The following is an 18,370-nucleotide window of genomic DNA, read 5'->3' as shown; positions in this document are numbered from 1 at the left end:
ACTCACTTGTGCTGAGCACCCCGGGTCACCACACCCAACCTCATGAGCAGGTGACCAGCAGTCTCTGTGGCTACCCTGCTCCATGGCTTGGTTCACTGTGGCCTGACAAGGCTGATTTGGATGTGCTGTTAGTGGCAAAAGCAAGAACTTGAGTCCATTCTGGGGTTTGACAGTTGGCACAGTGTGAGTGGGGGTGGGGGCTCTCCTCCACTGAATTAGACAACTCTCCCATGTTGGGCTGGTTAACCACATGTCCCACAGCGGTGCCAGTCTGGAAGTTAAACAATGCTGGATGAAAATAGTCACCACTCACTATTTTCTTGGGGCATGCTCTCAGGGGTATGGAAGTTCAGGTGGGTTCTGGGTACCAGCAAATTCAAGTGGATGGGGAACAAAATTTACTGTCCCCTAGTGATCCTCCACTGGAGTGAGGTATCAGGGTGGTCAGAGAGGGGCTCACATCAAAAAGTCAAGTAGAGGGCCACCAGAAGTCATGTGAACAGCAATCCAGGGGACAAGTCAGCTTTGGGAAGGCACACACAGATGGGGCCAGTACACTGAAGCAAGAGTACAGTGACAGAAGAGGGACCACAGTGCAACACCCTGCAGGCATGAAACACGTAGATCATAAGACCAGATCCAAGTAAAAGGATCCCAAAGAGTATTAGTATTAGTGAAGGTGTAGAGGTGGGCAGGTGAGCATGTGTGAAGGTGAGCAGGCATGAATGTGTAGGCATACAGATGTGTAGGTGAGTATGCAGACAGGCAGGCAGGCAAGCAGATATTTGTGCCGGTGTAGGCAGGCAGGTGCGCAGTCTTGTGCAGGTGAGCAGCTGTGCAAGAAGACAGATGGATGGGTGCACATAGGGACAGGAGGGAAAGTGCAAGGTGTAGGCAGGGACACATACAGACAGGTGTGAAGGTTCACAGGTAGGCAGGCACACTGGTGTACATTCAGGCATGCACATAGGTGGGCAGGTACACTGCTTTCCAGTGACATACAGGCAGGGCACAGGTGGCCAGATAGATATATAGGTATACATATGGACAGGTATACAGGTGCACAAGTGGCAGGTTGTGATATGCGGGTGTACAAATGTGCTGAGTGTATTAGTGACTGGGAAAAGTGGCGTTTGACAGTTCCCTCTTGGGACACTCTGATAGCAGCCATAGTACTAGATCGAGATTCCCAGAGTGTGGGGTTTGGACTACAGCTAGCTCCATATCCTCCCCCACATTCACCTGTTCTCTGGGCAGACATCGTTATCCTCCCTGAGTGGCACCCTGTCCCCTCCATTCCAGGTTGACTCTACCAAATACTACGAAGCCTGTGTACATGATGTATGTGCCTGCGACTCAGGGGGTGACTGCGAGTGTTTCTGCACCGCTGTGGCAGCCTATGCCCAGGCCTGCCGTGATGTGGGCGTGTGCTTGTCCTGGAGAACACCAGACATCTGCCGTGAGTAGGGGTCTGCCCATAGTACTGAAGGGTGGGCCTGTGAATGAGGTGGGTGGTAGCCTCTATACCTTCTCTCCTGTCTTGGATTCTGGCCACTCTGGTGTGCATGTGCATGTGCGTGTGCGTGTGCGTGTATGTATGTTTATACATATGTGTACACATCTATATATACATGTGGTTCTTTGACACCTGATATGAGGTAGTTGAGGCTGGGGACTCCAGGACCTCAGTTAGGAAATAAACCCAAGGAGGCCATCTGCCTAGCCCAAGGCCTGTATGTCTGAGTGTAGTTCAGCATGAGGCCTAACAGACTCTTCCCTCTGTGCTTAGCTCTTTTCTGTGACTACTACAACCCTCATGGGGAGTGTGAGTGGCATTACCAGCCCTGTGGAGCACCCTGCCTGAAGACCTGTCGAAACCCTGCTGGACACTGCCTTGTTGACCTGCCAGGCCTGGAAGGTAAGAGTGGAATGTGCTGATGGAGGCCTTCAGGCCCATACCCCATGCATGGTATCTCCAGTGTACTAGGTGTTCTCTGCCACTGATTAGGAGCTAGGCAGCTGGATACACGCTCAAGGAGATAGAAAGTCAATGTTACCCTTGCATGTTCTAGGCTGCTATCCACAGTGCCCGCCCAGCCAGCCCTTCTTCAATGAGGACCAGATGAAGTGTGTGGCCCAGTGTGGATGCTATGATGATGATGGAAAATACCATGACATTGGCACGCAGGTTCCTACAGCTGAGAATTGCCAGAGTTGGTGAGAGAGGATCTGGGGAGGGAAGAGGACAGAGACCCAGAGTGGTTGGGAGAGGGCAGGGGTGGGCTAAGGCATGTGTCAGCTAGGGGATGCTCATAGGTCCTCAGAGCCCCTGTTTTCCCTCCAGTCTCTGCACCCCTGGTGGCCTCCAGTGTGTTCACAACCTTACAGGTAAGCAAAGGCTGTGGGTTGGGGGTTGGAGGAAGGCTGGAGGCTGAGGAAGCTGAGCCAATACATATAATCCCCAGCCTGCACATGTACCTATGAGGGCCATACCTACCACTACAATGATGTTGTCTACAACACCACGGATGGACTTGGGGCATGCTTAGTGGCCATCTGCAAAGACAATGGGACTATACTACGCACAGCTGAAGAGTGCCCTGAAGTCTTGTCTACCACACCGTTCACATTCACCACTACCTTGGCGTCTGGTGCCACATCAGGTAAGACTACATCAGGTTCTTTAGAAGCCCTGGAACTCCTAACTACGATGTTAATCCAGGGAGAAGCTTGGCCACATCTGGGACAAGGGAAGATGACAAATTGTCAATGCAGGGAACTCTAGCTATAGGGATATCTTTGGTTCTGACCCACTGTATAGTTTCCCAGGCTCTGCCTGGTGTCCATGACTCTCATCCATCTACGATTCCCCAGGAAGCCTTAGCACAACTGGTAGAGCTCCCATTGGGACCAGAGAAATTTTCAGGCACCATTTGTCCTTGGTGTACCCACTTCAGTGAGGTCCTGGAACAGGTTCAGAATGGCCCTAACTTGTGTTAAGGTGACGAGTCATCTGTTCCTTCACACTGAGATGGGAGGAGGTGAGCAGGGCTTTTATCATTTTCACACAGGCTCAGCTCCCACTGTGCCCCCTGTATCCACTGTGTGTGTCCATGAGGTCTGCCGCTGGTCCATTTGGTATGATGAGAGCTACCCAGAGCCTGGTATGACAGGTGGGGACTTTGAAACATTTGAGAACCTGAGGCAGAAAGGGCACCAGGTGTGCCAAACCCCTGCTGCCATCGAGTGCCGTGCAGAGAAGTTCCCCAGCAAGGACTTACAGGAGCTGGGACAGAAGGTGAACTGTGATCCATCCTGGGGGTTGAAATGCCTCAACAGTGAGCAGAGCCCCCCAATCTGCTACAACTATGAGCTGAGGGTTCTGTGCTGTGATTATGTGCCTTGTGCTTCTTCCCTGACCTCAGGCACAAGTACCACTCACTCCCTGTCTGAGATCACTAGTGAGCACACTTTGCCCACTCTCAGTACTCAAACAGCATCCTCAGTATCCCAGTCCAGACGCTCCTGGACCACAGAAGGGAAAGAGACATCCCTGGATATTATTCACAGCTCAAGGCAAACAGTGACATTTACTTCAAAAATCAGTGCCACTTCACATCCCATTGTGTCCACAAACTCAGTCAGCAGCCTCCCTGCATCAAGCCCTACCTGGACTACCATAGTAAAAAAGACCACCTCGCACACAATGCCTAGCTCTCAGCCAAAATCAGTATTTACTTCAGATACTGGGTCCACTTCCACAGTCAGCACAGTCACAGAGAAAGTCAGCAGCCCTGTGACCTCCACCAGCTGCCAACCCCAATGTCAGTGGACAAAGTGGTTTGATGTGGACTACCCCACATCTGACAGCGAGGGAGGAGACATTGAGACATATGACAAGATCAGGGCCACTGGGGAGGACATCTGTGGACAGCCTCAGGACATCCAGTGTGTGGCCCAGAACTACCCGTACGTGAGTTTGGACAGGCTGGATCAGAAAGTGAAATGTGATGTCAACTTTGGCCTGGTGTGCCACAACAGGGACCAGGGAGGCCAATTTGGGATGTGCTACAACTTCATGATCCGTGTGCTGTGCTGCAATGTCAGCCACTGCCAGGGACCTGCCACCTCTGCAGGGTCACCCCCAACACCAGGAACTGCCACCACTGCCAGTTCCAGGTCAGTCACACACACTTCCTGGTCTGTGTCCAGGAAGCCTACCATCATCAGCACCACTGAGTCTATTTCATCCTCCCCCCAAAACACAGTCCTCACCACGGCTTCTTCCACAGCCATACCCACACCCAGGGAGACACAGACCTCACCATGGCTAACTAGTGTCTCCTCAACCCCTACAACCATGAGTACTACTTCCACAGGCTGTAAGTTTCAATGCAGCTGGACGGATTGGCTGGACAGTGACAAACCCCAACCTGGCCAGTTTGGGGGAGACATTGAGACCTACTATCATATTAGAAACAAGACAGGTATTCAGATATGCAAGAAACCTGTGGACATTGAATGTGAAGCTATCCTCTTCCCCAACATGTCCTTCCAGCAGCTGGGCCAGGAGGTGGTCTGTAATGTGGACTTTGGACTCATCTGCAGGAACAGTAAGCAGGCCAACAACCAAACCTGTTTCAACTACCATATCCGTGTACTCTGCTGTGAGGAAGACACAAGCTGTGTCAGCACAACTGGATCACTGTCTACCACCTCCGGTCAAATGACTGAATCCTCTAACACAGCAGGACCACTGTCCTCCACTCCCATATCAGCACCTGGATTTTCCAGCACAGTTTCCATGTCCACAAACAAGTGGCCATCAGAGGAGCCAATACCCTCAACTTCATTCACAACTCTAAGGCGACCCTCTTCCCCTAAGACACAGAAGATTGTCTCCATTGCCACAACCAGGACTACGGAGAGTTTCCCTATTTCTAGTATGTCTACACTTTCAGTCTCTCCCACCGGCTTTCTCCAAACATCAAAAGAGCCACACTCAGGCAAACCAAACACAACTTCACAGACAGCCTCTTCCAAAGCTCCCAGCACTGCCACGCCGACTACATCCACAAGGTTCTCTAGAACCACAACCTCTCTGTGGAACAGCCTGCCCTTTAGCACCTCAAACACATCTACCACACCCAGTAAACCCAGATCTACCTCAATGACAACAAACAACTTTCAAACATTGACCACCAGGGACATATCCAAAAGTCACTCGAAGCTGCCAACCAGCACCCATGTCACCACAACATCCTCGGCCACAGCAGTGAGTATGGATCTGGTCAGCAAGTCATACTCCTCTACCTCCCTGACCACACCTGGACCATCTTATTCTCCCCCTGGAAGCACAAACATGAGCTCAGCCACAGCTGCCTCCATGACCACAACAATTACCCATGCCAGGACTACCCCAGAGATCACTGGAGCTCCTTTAGCCAGTACCACAGCAACACTCAGCACACAGATGGTCACTTCAACAGCCAGCATGGTCACACAGTCAGTCAGCAGCCTTGTGACCTCCACCAGCTGCCAACCCCAATGTCAGTGGACAAAGTGGTTTGATGTGGACTACCCCACATCTGACAGCGAGGGAGGAGACATTGAGACATATGACAAGATCAGGGCCACTGGGGAAGACATCTGTGGACAGCCTCAGGACATCCAGTGTGTGGCCCAGAACTACCCGTACGTGAGTTTGGACAGGCTGGATCAGAAAGTGAAGTGTGATGTCAACTTTGGCCTGGTTTGCCACAACAGGGACCAGGGAGGCCAATTTGGGATGTGCTACAACTTCATGATCCGTGTGCTGTGCTGCAATGTCAGCCACTGCCAGGGACCTGCCACCTCTGCAGGGTCACCCCCAACACCAGGAACTGCCACCACAGCTACCCAGACCCTGTCCTCCAAGAACTATCCCAACACTATTCCAGATGAGACCTGGTCTCCCTCAGGCTCCATCACCAGCATCTATGCCTCAGACATGCCCACCCCTGGGATCCTGACTACAAGTGTGTCATCCCCACCCGGCACCCCTCTGACAGCCACCTCAAAGACCACTCAGCATCCCGTGAGTCCAGCATCCTCTAGCACTATCAGCAGTCCTGTGACCTCCACCAGCTGCCAACCCCAATGTCAGTGGACAAAGTGGTTTGATGTGGACTACCCCACATCTGACAGCGAGGGAGGAGACATTGAGACATATGACAAGATCAGGGCCACTGGGGAAGACATCTGTGGACAGCCTCAGGACATCCAGTGTGTGGCCCAGAACTACCAGGACGTGAGTTTTGACATGCTGAATCAGAAAGTGAAATGTGATGTCAACTTTGGCCTGGTTTGCCACAACAGGGACCAGAGAGGCCAATTTGGGATGTGCTACAACTTCATGATCCGTGTGCTGTGCTGCAATGTCAGCCACTGCCAGGGACCTGCCACCTCTGCAGGGTCACCCCCAACACCAGGAACTTCCACCACAGCTACCCAGACCCTGTCCTCCAAGCCTTGGCCCAACACTACTCTGAATGTGACCAGGACTCACTCAGCTTTCACCACATTAGCAACAAGCCTCTCAAAAACTCTACCAGGCTCTAGCCACACAGCCACTCTTGTTACATCATCTGGCAGAAGTCCCCCACATGTTTCTAGTGTCAAGGAAACTAGTAACTCTGAAAAGGTCTCCTCTATCTATACCACACTTGACATCCTGCATAAAACATTGCAGTCATCGACACCTGCCTTGACAACAAAACAAACTTCTTCACCTGGAATCTGGACAAAAATACTTACTGTTACAGCAGGCTCCATCTCCTCAAAACTTCCACCCACGAGCCTGGAGTTGACTACAGGCATAAAAGAGCTCTCTACCCCAACACCAAGGATGCTACCAGTAACTATGACTAATGCCATCACCAGCCAGGAAACAACCCACTGCCAGCCCAAGTGTAAGTGGACAGAATGGTTTGATGTGGACTCACCAACTTCAGGGGTAGTAAGAGGGGACATGGAAACCTATGAAAATATCAGAGCTGCTGGTAAGAAAATTTGCCAGGCACCAGAGAAGATTGAGTGCCGGGCAGAGAACTACCCAGAAGTGAGCATTGATCAGGTTGGACAAAGACTAAGCTGCAACCTGGAGACAGGACTGGTCTGTCAAAATGAGGACCAGACAGGTGATTTCAAAATGTGTTTCAACTATAATATACGAGTGTTTTGCTGTGATGACTATAGCCACTGCCCTAGCACAACTGCCATACCACATACATCTACCACGAACAAGACTAAAGTCAGCAAGGAAGTCACCACCATGGCCACCAGTTCATCAACAGGACAAGGACACTCAACTAAAGCTACCACCTCCTCCAACACTGCACAAAGTCTGATGACCAGCATTGCCCACACAGGATCTACACCTTCCACATACTCAGGCAGCAGCCTTATGACCTCCACCAGCTGCCAACCCCAATGTCAGTGGACAAAGTGGTTTGATGTGGACTACCCCACATCTGACAGCGAGGGAGGAGACATTGAGACATATGACAAGATCAGGGCCACTGGGGAGGACATCTGTGGACAGCCTCAGGACATCCAGTGTGTGGCCCAGAACTACCCGTACGTGAGTTTGGACACGCTGGATCAGAAAGTGAAATGTGATGTCAACTTTGGCCTGGTGTGCCACAACAGGGACCAGAGAGGCCAATTTGGGATGTGCTACAACTTCATGATCCGTGTGCTGTGCTGCAATGTCAGCCACTGCCAGGGACCTGCCACCTCTGCAGGGTCACCCCCAACACCAGGAACTGCCACCACAGCTACCCAGACCCTGTCCTCCAAGAACTATCCCAACACTATTCCAGATGAGACCTGGTCTCCCTCAGGCTCCATCACCAGCATCTATGCCTCAGACATGCCCACCCCTGGGATCCTGACTACAAGTGTGTCATCCCCACCCGGCACCCCTCTGACAGCCACCTCAAAGACCACTCAGCATCCTGTGAGTCCAGCATCCTCTAGCACTATCAGCAGTCCTGTGACCTCCACCAGCTGCCAACCCCAATGTCAGTGGACAAAGTGGTTTGATGTGGACTACCCCACATCTGACAGCGAGGGAGGAGACATTGAGACATATGACAAGATCAGGGCCACTGGGGAGGACATCTGTGGACAGCCTCAGGACATCCAGTGTGTGGCCCAGAACTACCCGTACGTGAGTTTGGACACGCTGGATCAGAAAGTGAAATGTGATGTCAACTTTGGCCTGGTGTGCCACAACAGGGACCAGAGAGGCCAATTTGGGATGTGCTACAACTTCATGATCCGTGTGCTGTGCTGCAATGTCAGCCACTGCCAGGGACCTGCCACCTCTGCAGGGTCACCCCCAACACCAGGAACTCCAGGAACTACCACCACTGCCAGAGTCTCTAACACTGCCATAAACACTTCTTGGGCTTCTTCTGCAACCCTCAGCAGCACTTCAGCTACCTCCATGTCCACCAGTACTTCCAAAGAGACTCAGCCCTCATCTTTGCTGAGTACTAGGACTACTTTGCTTGCTAGTTCCAAGGGCTGCACGCCTCGATGTACCTGGACAGACTGGATTGACCAGAGTTCCCCTACACCTGGGAATTCTGGAGGGGAGTTTGAGACCTTCACCAACATTAGAGCATCTGGAATTGCTATATGTGAAAAGCCCCTGGACTTAGAATGTGACATTGTTCGCCAGCCCAATATGCCTTGGCAGGAATCGAGACAAGTGATCAACTGCACTCTGGAGTTTGGTCTGGTGTGCAGGAACCTAGACCAGATGGGGCCCTCTAGTGCGTGCCTCGACTATCGCATCCGTGTCCTTTGCTGCGACGACTACAGCCACTGCCCTAGCCAGCCTCCCAGCACCATGACGTCAGGCCTGCCCTGGTCTACTCACACTCCCACAGTCCCTTTCACAACCACAGTGTCCTCAAGCAGTGAATCCACCTTTCAGACCAAGCATCGCTCCAGCTCCCCGGTGCCAAGCACCCAGGCATCCACATGGACCACATTTCCAGACTCAGGCTGTGTGCCTCGATGCACATGGACAGACTGGTTTGATGCAGACTTCCCTAACCCTGGCCCCAGAGGTGGGGACTTTGAGGTCTATGCAGTGTTACGTGAGGTTGGCTTTGTCTTCTGTGATCAGCCCAGGGACATCCAGTGTCGCTCTGAGAAGGAGCCAGACAAGCCCCTGGAAAGTCTTGAGCAGGTGGTCCAGTGTGATGTGCGATTTGGGCTGATATGCAAGAATATCAACCAAACGGGGCCTCTGCAATACTGCGACAACTACCACGTGCGCCTCCTCTGCTGTGACAACATCAGCCATTGCACCACATCACCTATGGCCACCTCTGCCACCATTCCTTCTACCTCTCCCCTGATGTCCAGTCACACTTCCCCAACTTTGAACACCATGACTTCTTCACCTGAGGTCACTGGCTCCATTATGTCCCACTCATCTTCCCTAGGACCCACTCACACCTCTCCAGTTTTGACCACAGGAACTTCACCGGTAGCCACAGGCCCCACTGTGGTCCCCTCCTCTACCTCAGAGACCACTCACACCTCTCAAGTTTCCCATAGCAGCCAGGTGACCTTCAGTATGCCTACTGTTTCTCCCTTGGGCCTCAGTACCCTCAGGCCTACTGTCTTTTCCAGCCAATCACTTTCCCCATCATCCTGTTTCTGCCAGGCATTTGGACAGCTGTTCCTACCTGGTGAGTAGAAAAGTCCTTGCGTTCTCCCTACCCCATGTCCCTTGTCCACCTGGGTCTGTCAGCCTTGGGAGCTATGGGCACTTTCATGAATGCAGAGTTCAGCCCATGCCCTCTCTGGACATTCCCTCCCCCTCAGGCAGGCTGCCCTTCCTACCCTATGTCTTCCCCTAACACTACCCCGCCTCTTCAGATGGGGTGTGGCTATGTCTTTCTGCATTTTTTCATTCCACAGGAGATGTCATCTACAATAAGACTGATGGAGCTGGCTGCCAATTCTATGCCACCTGTAGCCAGTACTGTGATATTGACCGCTTCCAGGGTGCCTGCCCCTCCTCTTCACCTCCAGTGCCCTCTACTCTTCCGCCTTTGTCTTCCCTGCCTCCTGGCTGTGATAATACCATCCCTCCCCGGCAGGTGAGCCTCCCTTCTCCCTCCCCCTCCCTCTGATGCAGTGTGGATACGGGTTCTCAGGGACAACTGCAGTTGGGTTGAGTCATGGTTAATTCTCAGCACCACCTCAACCCTGTAACCTATCTTAGTGACCCATCTTCCAGTGGCTCCTGTTGAGAGAGGAGCACAGGATCTGAGGTCATCGGCAGAAGCTGGCTGCCTTCTGGGATTCATAGCTGTAGGGACCTGTGGCTACAGATAGGACAGGGTTTGAGTTTCCACATGACCTCAAGGTGAACAACCTGCATATCTTCTGCCTCAGGTGAATGAGTCCTGGACCTTGGAGAACTGCACGGTAGCCAGGTGCCAGGGAAATAACCAGATCATCCTCCTAGAGCCGGAGCCTGTGGACAATGTCACCTGTGTCAACAAGCACTTGCCCATCAAAGTGTGGGACCAGGAGCCTTGCCATTTCCACTATGAGTGTGAATGTGAGCAGAGGGCAGGCATGGGTCAGCTCAGCAAGATGGGACAGGATTGAGGCATTTGATCTCAATGTCTGTCAGTCTCAAACAGCACATGTAAATGTGCTAGCCTGCAGGCATTGTGTGCAAAGGGAGACTGGGAACATGAAAGTGGCACAGACAGGGGCTGTGTGACCAGGGAAAGTTAGGGTGCAAAAAGCCACAGTGGGAGTCCTTTCTTGCAGTCCTGATGACAACTTCCATTACTGAGTGTTAAATGACTAAAACAGCAAACTCAGGGTCTCCCATCCCCAAGCTAGAGTCAGATCAAGACAGTCAAGTCATCCCTATGGAGGATCCTTCTTGACTTTCCCAGTTAAGGGCTACAGGTTTCCTTGGCTTGTGGCTTCATCACTACATTCTGCCTCCATCTTCTTACGGTCTTCTGCTCCATGGCTTTGGAGGCTGTCCTGGAACTAGCTCTTGTAGACCAGGCTGGTCTCGAACTCACAGAGATCTGCCTGCCTCTGCCTCCCGAGTGCTGGGATTAAAGGTGTGTGCCACCACCGCCCGGCTCTCCTGTCTTTTATGAGTATGCTGTCACTTGGTTCAAGGGACATCCAGGTAATTTGGGACGGTCCCATTTTAAGACCAATGTCACATTCATAGTTCCCAAGGTAGATATGGTTTGGGAGACACCTATTTTATAGATGAAGAAACTGTGTTCCCCTGAAGGGACAGTTCCAGAGGCAGTGCTGGGTATCAGGACTGGGAAGTGAGCCTACAACTGTCATCTCCCATAGGCTTCTGCAGTGGATGGGGGCGCTCACACTACCTGACGTTCGATGGCACTTCTTATACTTTCCCGGACAACTGCAGCTCAGTGCTCATGAAAGAGATCCACCCCCGCCATGGCAACTTGAGCATCCTTGCTCACAGCTACTACTGTGGGGCTACCACCAATGTCACCTTCTGTCCCCGTGCCCTCAGTGTGTACTACAACTCCATGGAGATTGTCCTTACCATCACCACCACTGCCAGTGGGAAGGAGGAGAGCCTGGTGAGTCTTTGATAGAGCCCCAAGGCCACACTGCAAGCATAAGGCCTGAGTATGGGGTGACACAAGCAAAGATGAAAAGCCCTTGATACCAAGAGCACTCTCCCCTCTGCAGAAATGACCTAAAGGAGCTGCCCTAGGGAAAGAATAATCACCTAGCTCTAGGTTGAGGAATAAACAGGAATGTCCCTGGTGTTTGGCAAAGCAGCATCCACCGCTGCCTAGCTGGCCCCCTGGTTACTGTTTCCCTTTGGACATCCCTAGATCATATGGGACCAAATGTGGATAAGGTCAGGTTCCAGCAAGAATGGTGTGACAGTGTCCTTGAGTGGCACCACCACGATGAGTGTCAACATTTCTACCATTGGCACCAGCATCATCTTTGATGGGCACATCTTCCAGATATGGTTACCCTACAGATACTTCAGCAACAATACTGAGGGCCGGTGTGGTGAGTAGGCATGGCCTGGCTCATTCTGCATCCATAAGTGGGGGGAAGGAATGGGTCTACGGCAAACAGCAAGAGGCTGATTGTCATCCCTACCCTATTCACCAGGTACCTGCACAAACAGCCAGACAGATGACTGCCGCCGGCCAGATGGCACCATAGCTTCCAACTGCCAGGACATGGCCAAAGACTGGCTGGTGCCTGGGAATAGCAACAACAGCTGCTTAGCTCAGCCTAGCCCTCCCCCAAGCACCACTTCCCAGCCCCCAGTGTCCAGCACACCCACCTCTACCCCATGCCCTACTGCGCCCCTCTGTGAGCTGATGCTGAGCCAGTGAGTCAGTCTTTAGGGTGGTGGGCCTGGGCAGCAGTCCCCTTGCCTAGCCTCCCTCCTGGGCCCTGAGCTCCCAGTCCTGACCATTTACTGTCACAGGGTCTTCGCCGAGTGCCACAGGCTCATCCCTCCAGATACCTTCTTCAATTCCTGTGTCAGTGACCACTGCAGTGCCAATTTTACTGGCATGCTCTGCCAAAGCCTGGAGGCCTATGCAACACTCTGCCGGGCCCAGGGTGTGTGCGTCACCTGGCGCAATGCCACTGGAGGGCTATGTGGTGAGTTGGGAGCATCCAACTTAGTCAGGGCTCCAGTCTCCTTGGTTCTTCTGAACCTGTCTGATGACACTCTCTGTACCCACAGACTTTTCCTGTCCACCCACCAAGGAATACAGGCCTTGTGGGCCCCTGCATCCGGTATCCTGCAGCTCCAGGTGAGCGCCAGCTAATAGGGAGTGTGGAGGGAGCAGCTGGCCTCCCATGTCTGAAGGGTCTGAGCTCTGGGATCCCCACAACTGGCTCTTGGAGGTGCCACCTCATTTCTGATCCTATATTTGTTGCTCCTCCTCACACTAGGACACTGAGCGTTTCAACTGGCACACTGGCAGAGGGCTGCTTCTGCCCTGAGAATCAGCTCCTCTTCAATTCACACATGGACATCTGTGTGCTGGAGTGCCGTAAGTGCCATTCACCTACCATGGGGCAAGCCCTGTCTGTCGTCCTACCCGTCCCCCATAGGGTCCTCGCCTGCCAGGCCAGGATCCAACACATCCGCAGACCCTCTTCTGCCTGACTAATATGTGAGAGGACCCTGGTGAGGTCATTAGTCCTGCAGGTGTCTAAAGGCCTCCTATGAGCCTGCCACCATTCTGTCTAAACTCTGCGGCTTGGAGCTGCTCAGAGGAGCTGCCTCCCTTCACCGAATGAAGTGCCAGACTTTCAACATCCAGCCTCATCACTGACTGCCTCAGGGACCTGGGACCCTCAGAATTCTCTAGGGCCTTCTGTTCTACCCTGGGAGAAAATGTGAGGTCTTGGCTTGGGGTACAGGTAGCCAGGGCTGAGAGCACAGTTCTCTCAGCCTATGACCCCCTTCTGCCTGGCCTTGAACTGCAGCATCTTCAGTAACAAGCTTACTCATTTATTTCCAGCCTGCGTGGGACCTGATGGGCTACCCAAGTCTGTGAGTGGTGCTGCTCCCTGACCCCAACTTGAGCTAAAGAAGAGCAGGAAGGAAGTAGGGAGGGTGGCAGACTCTTCACAGCCCAAGAGGCTGATGTGGGGATCCTGGGCTTCCTCCCTGCTATTACCCTGGACAGCAGAGGGCTAACCTGCTGAGGGCAAACAATGACTTGAAGTTGAGTTCAGGCAGACAGGCCAGGGACTTTAGGACCTTCATGGCCTTCAGAGATCCTGACTTGGCCTGTTTCAGCCTGGAGAAAACTGGACCAGCAACTGCCAGTCCTGTGTGTGTGACCCCAGCTCTGTGTCAGTACACTGTGAGCCAGTGCAGTGCGAGAGCCAGAAGGAGCTCCCAGAGTGCACTGAAGCTGGCTCTGTGTCTGTGACCAGGCCCAAGGCTGACAATCCATGCTGCCCCGAGACAGTCTGTGGTAAGCACCTACAGGGGACGTAGGGGAGTCATACTCTAGCTTAGCTACACTGGGCCATTCAGGTGGGGGATGGTCTCAAGATGCTTCAGCTTTTGACCTAAAAATAAGGCTGGTGACCTCTGGTCTGACCTAACACCAGAGAACTGGTAAGGATCAAGGGGATGAAAGGGTAAGGGAATTTGACGAAACCCAGAAAAGCCATGAAGCATACTAGGTCCTAAGGAAAAATGACACTAGAAGCCACCAGTATTTCCAGAAAGGAGAAGATGGGGGCTGAGGGTGGGGTAAAATGGGCAGCATCCTGACAGGGCCATGTCTCTACAGTTTGTGATGCAACCACCTGCCCCCAGAGTGTGCCCAAGTGTGACCCAGGGTATGAGCTGATCCAAACCCATTTGAATGGCAACTGCTGCCCCAACTTCACCTGCCGTGAGTAGGAACGGGGCTCAAGCATGGAGGAGGATGCACTGAGGCTGGTTGTAGTGGAGTTCAGGGATGGGGAGGAGCAAGGGTTTCTGTCCCACTGCCCAGATGCATACTCAGCCCCCTTTCCTTTCAGGACCTTTGACGTGCACATACAACAAAACCCTCTACGGGGTAAGAGCTCAGCCCGGGCAGGGCGGACAGCAGGGGTAGGCCAAGGCGGGTAGGAAGTCCATGTCCCTCAGTTCCTGATCCTTGTCTCAGCATCCTTGCTATAAAGGTAGATCTGAAGAGGGCATCTGGGCCCTTAAGACATAGGAGCTAAGGCCATGTGTGTGTGTATGCGCACACACACACACATGCTATGTAAAGCTTCTGGGTCTCCCAGCTTACTGCTGTCCCTACCCACTGGACACCTGTGTTCAACTATGGGAACAATTACACTCTGGGGGAGAAGAACTGGGCCCATGGGCCATGCTTGGACTCAGCTAAGAGTCCTGACCTGATATGAGCTCACCCCCTGCCCCCATCTTCTCTCAGTGCCACTCTTCTCATCTGCTCTAGGTCGGTGCGAACTTCCCAGGGGATGATCTTTGCCAAACATGCACCTGCTTCTCTGTGGGCAACCAACAACCAAAAGTACAGTGTAGAGAGATCCTTTGTACCACCACCTGTCCCCGGGTGAGCCTGTGTCCTGGCAAACACAGCCCATCATTAAGAGTCCTTTAATTGACTATAATTTTGAGGTCTTGTTTGTTTGTTTGTTTGTTTTCTAACGGGAAAAGTAGGGGGATGATGAGGACTGGAGGACATCCTGAAGGTTGATGAACTGACTAGAAACAGGTCTAGTATGGTACCAGTAGACTAGCAGTTCTCAACCTGTGGGTCACAATTCCATTAGAGTCAAATGATCCTTTCACAGGAGTCACATATCAGATATCTTGCATGGCAGATATTTACAATTCATAACAGTAGCAAAAGTATAGCTATGAAGTAGCAACGGGATAATTTCATTAGGAATGCTGAGAACCACTACAGTAGACAGAGAGGCTAAGCTGCAAGACCTGAGAAGGGGGTACAACACACAGCAAAGACATGACCTCTCAGCAGTTCCTGCTAAGGAGGCCTAGGGCCCCTAGAGTATACTCAGAAGGTGGCTGGGATGAATGAGACACCTGACTACCTCTCCTGTCCCCACAGGGCTTCAAGTACATGCCAACGCCACAGCAGTGCTGTGGGCAGTGTGTACAGAATGCCTGCCTCACGCCAGAGGGCCAGGCAGTGCAGGTAATAGTAGAGGGTGTAGGAGATCTTCCCCTGAGCAGGTCTCAACCACAAGTGGATCCCGGTGTGGACCTTTTATTGTGTGTTTTGCTTTCCAGCCCAATGAAACATGGGTGAACAGTCCTGTGGACAACTGCACTGTGTACCACTGTAAGGTTGAGACTGGAATCCATATACTGACTCCAACCCCCACAGCCTGCCCTGATGTGTCCAACTGTAGGGTATGTGCCTGGGAGGCCCTGCCTTCAGGTGGTCCACCCTCATGCCCCTGGAAGGTTCTAACCTAAGAAGTCTGTGTCCCTATGGCTGTACCCTATCCTGGCTCTGTCCCAGTCCTAGTCTGTTCTATTTTTGGCCCTGCAGGGAACCCTAAGGAAAACAGGTTGCTGCTACTCCTGTGAAAAAGAGGGTAAGTTGAAGATATCTCTCATCTAGCCCTCCAGCTCCACCCAGTTCCCATCCAAAAGCAATTCAAGTTTCTCCCACTGGGTGGCAGATCCCACCAAAGTCCCAGTATAATAGAAGGGGCCTGTCACCCAGGAAAGGTGTGTCAGTTACTTCTTTCATTCCTGTGGCAAAATCAACTTAAGGAAGGAAAGCTGTATTTGGCTCGTGGTTTGAGTGTATAGTCCCACTATGGCAGGGACCCATGGCAGCAATAGAAGCAGATGCTCATATATGTCTGCAGCCAAGAAGCTCACTTTCTCCTTTTCATTCAGTCTGATACTCCAGGCCATGGGAGGTCCTGTCCACACTCAGGGTGCATCTTCCCTTATAAGTTAATTTAATCTAGAAAATCTCTCAGAACTTTGTCTATCAATTAGGTGATTGTAGGTCCTGTCATGCTGACAGTCAATATTTAACTATCACGGAGGGTCAGCCTTATCGTGTTCAGGATCTCTGAGTAAACATCTAGGGTCTCTGTACTGACCTGTCTTCTTTGCAGACTCAAGTAGATGCCGAGTGCATGTAAATACAACCATCCTGCAGCATAACGGCTGTGAAACAGAGGTGGCAGTCAACATCACCTTCTGCGAGGGTTCCTGCCCTGGAAAGTCCAAGTGAGTGGGTGCCTTGCCTCCCCAAGTATATAGAACCAGTTGCTACTTTATCACCTTGGGTCTTACAGAGATTGTCTCCTTCTTGGGGTCAGGAGGCCACGTATACCTGTGTGCATAAAACATATGGCCCATCTTCAAGTCAAGCCAGGGGCAAACCTGGCTTAGCTATACAGAATAGGGTTTTGGCTGGGGACTTGTATCTAGGAATCTGAGTGTGTCTAGAGGGACAAGCAGCGTCAGATCCCTCTGTGGTCCCCAGATGGCCTCAGGCTGTGGTAATCTGTGAAAAGGAGTGGTTAGAGAAGACAGGAGGAAGAGTCCCAGGCTGGCTTCAGGGCTTAGGGTGGCTGTCCAGATGGGGAAGTCTCAACAAAGTCAGCAGGATGGAAAGGGAGGAGAATCGTAGGAGGCTATGCAAGATGAAGTAGGGTTTAAAGAGAGGCCAGGAAGGGCAAGGCTGTGTGTTCAAGAAAGTAGCCATGGTAGACAGTCAGACAGCTTCCAAAAGCCCACAGATGACCATGAGTCACTATCCTGGATCACGGAGGATCACGGAGTTGAAATGCTGACCTTCCCATGCCTACAGGTACTCCATGGAGACCCAGACCATGGAGCATCAGTGCACCTGCTGCCAGGAGAGCAAGGTCCATGATGTAGCTGTGACCATGCAGTGTCCTAACGGTACAGTCATCCAGCACACCTATACCCACATCGATGAGTGCAGCTGTGCCCTGGCCTGCAGCTCCCTGCCCATGACTTCCATGAATACTTCCTAGAGCCCAGTGCTGGAAGGCAATTGCATCCCCCAATCCCTCAAGTCCCTCCACTTGGAGCAGAACCTGCACAACTGACCATGAAAACCTTAGGCAGGCATGCTCCATGCGGCCCACAAGAACCCTCTGTGGCCCCCACTGCCTCTGCTCCACTTGGTGAAACCAGCCTCATGGAGGGTAATGGGACAATTAAGATCCACTTGAGGAGGGGGCCAGGTGAGGATTTGGCCCTTGGAGGACCCTCTTGGCTGTCTTGGCCTCATCTTCTGTGATGTCATGGAGCAAAACAGAGAGCCTGTGGCTGTAGGGCTCCCCACAGTGAGCCTGTGTGGCCTTTATCACATAAAGAAGCCCTCTGCCAGTTATCTCAAGTGCACAATGGCAGATGGGACTGTCCAAGCAAGACAAGCTACCCAGAGAGCTATGACAGGAAAGATCGCTGCCTGCTGGAGGGGCTGTGGGATCTGGGGCTAGAGAGGGGTGTGTGCTCACCCTGTCCTAAGCTGCAATAAACCCTGGCACTGTGTGTCTCCTCCTGGTGTCTTTTCCTGCCCACTCTGCATGGCTCCCTGTTTATGGTTTGGAGTTACCAGGGATGAAGTTAGAGTTATCAACAGGCACATGAGGGATGAGAAGCTGGCTAATAGGAATAGGGGAGAGGTACTCGGCCATTGGCTGGACATTGAGAACATGGGCAGGGCAAGGTCAGCCAGGGAACCACACACCAGCCTAGCTGCCACAGAACCCAGGGGCAGCATCAGGGCATCCAAGA

General features: G+C 52.4%; 1 protein-coding gene across 1 annotated transcript in view; it reads left to right on the top strand.

Annotated features, from left to right (window-relative positions):
* Muc5b (mucin 5B, oligomeric mucus/gel-forming) overlaps window positions 1–17,601 on the top strand; it is a 33,201-nt gene extending 15,600 nt beyond the window's left edge. The window contains exons 28-51 of the mRNA XM_035441602.1: window positions 1,303–1,459; window positions 1,790–1,918; window positions 2,073–2,217; window positions 2,345–2,388; window positions 2,466–2,663; window positions 3,072–9,752; window positions 9,985–10,166; window positions 10,465–10,633; window positions 11,410–11,666; window positions 11,928–12,114; window positions 12,220–12,445; window positions 12,545–12,723; window positions 12,809–12,878; window positions 13,021–13,121; window positions 13,596–13,627; window positions 13,877–14,057; window positions 14,382–14,486; window positions 14,617–14,654; window positions 15,045–15,161; window positions 15,681–15,767; window positions 15,863–15,985; window positions 16,128–16,173; window positions 16,711–16,825; window positions 17,412–17,601. Of these exons, the coding sequence (XP_035297493.1) occupies window positions 1,303–1,459; window positions 1,790–1,918; window positions 2,073–2,217; window positions 2,345–2,388; window positions 2,466–2,663; window positions 3,072–9,752; window positions 9,985–10,166; window positions 10,465–10,633; window positions 11,410–11,666; window positions 11,928–12,114; window positions 12,220–12,445; window positions 12,545–12,723; window positions 12,809–12,878; window positions 13,021–13,121; window positions 13,596–13,627; window positions 13,877–14,057; window positions 14,382–14,486; window positions 14,617–14,654; window positions 15,045–15,161; window positions 15,681–15,767; window positions 15,863–15,985; window positions 16,128–16,173; window positions 16,711–16,825; window positions 17,412–17,601 (9,759 nt within the window). The remainder of the gene's footprint in view (window positions 1–1,302; window positions 1,460–1,789; window positions 1,919–2,072; window positions 2,218–2,344; window positions 2,389–2,465; window positions 2,664–3,071; window positions 9,753–9,984; window positions 10,167–10,464; window positions 10,634–11,409; window positions 11,667–11,927; window positions 12,115–12,219; window positions 12,446–12,544; window positions 12,724–12,808; window positions 12,879–13,020; window positions 13,122–13,595; window positions 13,628–13,876; window positions 14,058–14,381; window positions 14,487–14,616; window positions 14,655–15,044; window positions 15,162–15,680; window positions 15,768–15,862; window positions 15,986–16,127; window positions 16,174–16,710; window positions 16,826–17,411) is intronic.
* The last annotated feature ends 769 nt before the right edge of the window (window positions 17,602–18,370 follow it).

The sequence above is a fragment of the Cricetulus griseus genome, chromosome 3 (genome assembly GCF_003668045.3).
Source record: "Cricetulus griseus strain 17A/GY chromosome 3, alternate assembly CriGri-PICRH-1.0, whole genome shotgun sequence".
Taxonomy (NCBI): domain Eukaryota; kingdom Metazoa; phylum Chordata; class Mammalia; order Rodentia; family Cricetidae; genus Cricetulus; species Cricetulus griseus.
Note: the sequence above shows the minus strand (reverse complement) of the source record. Positions and strands in the feature narration are given on the sequence as shown.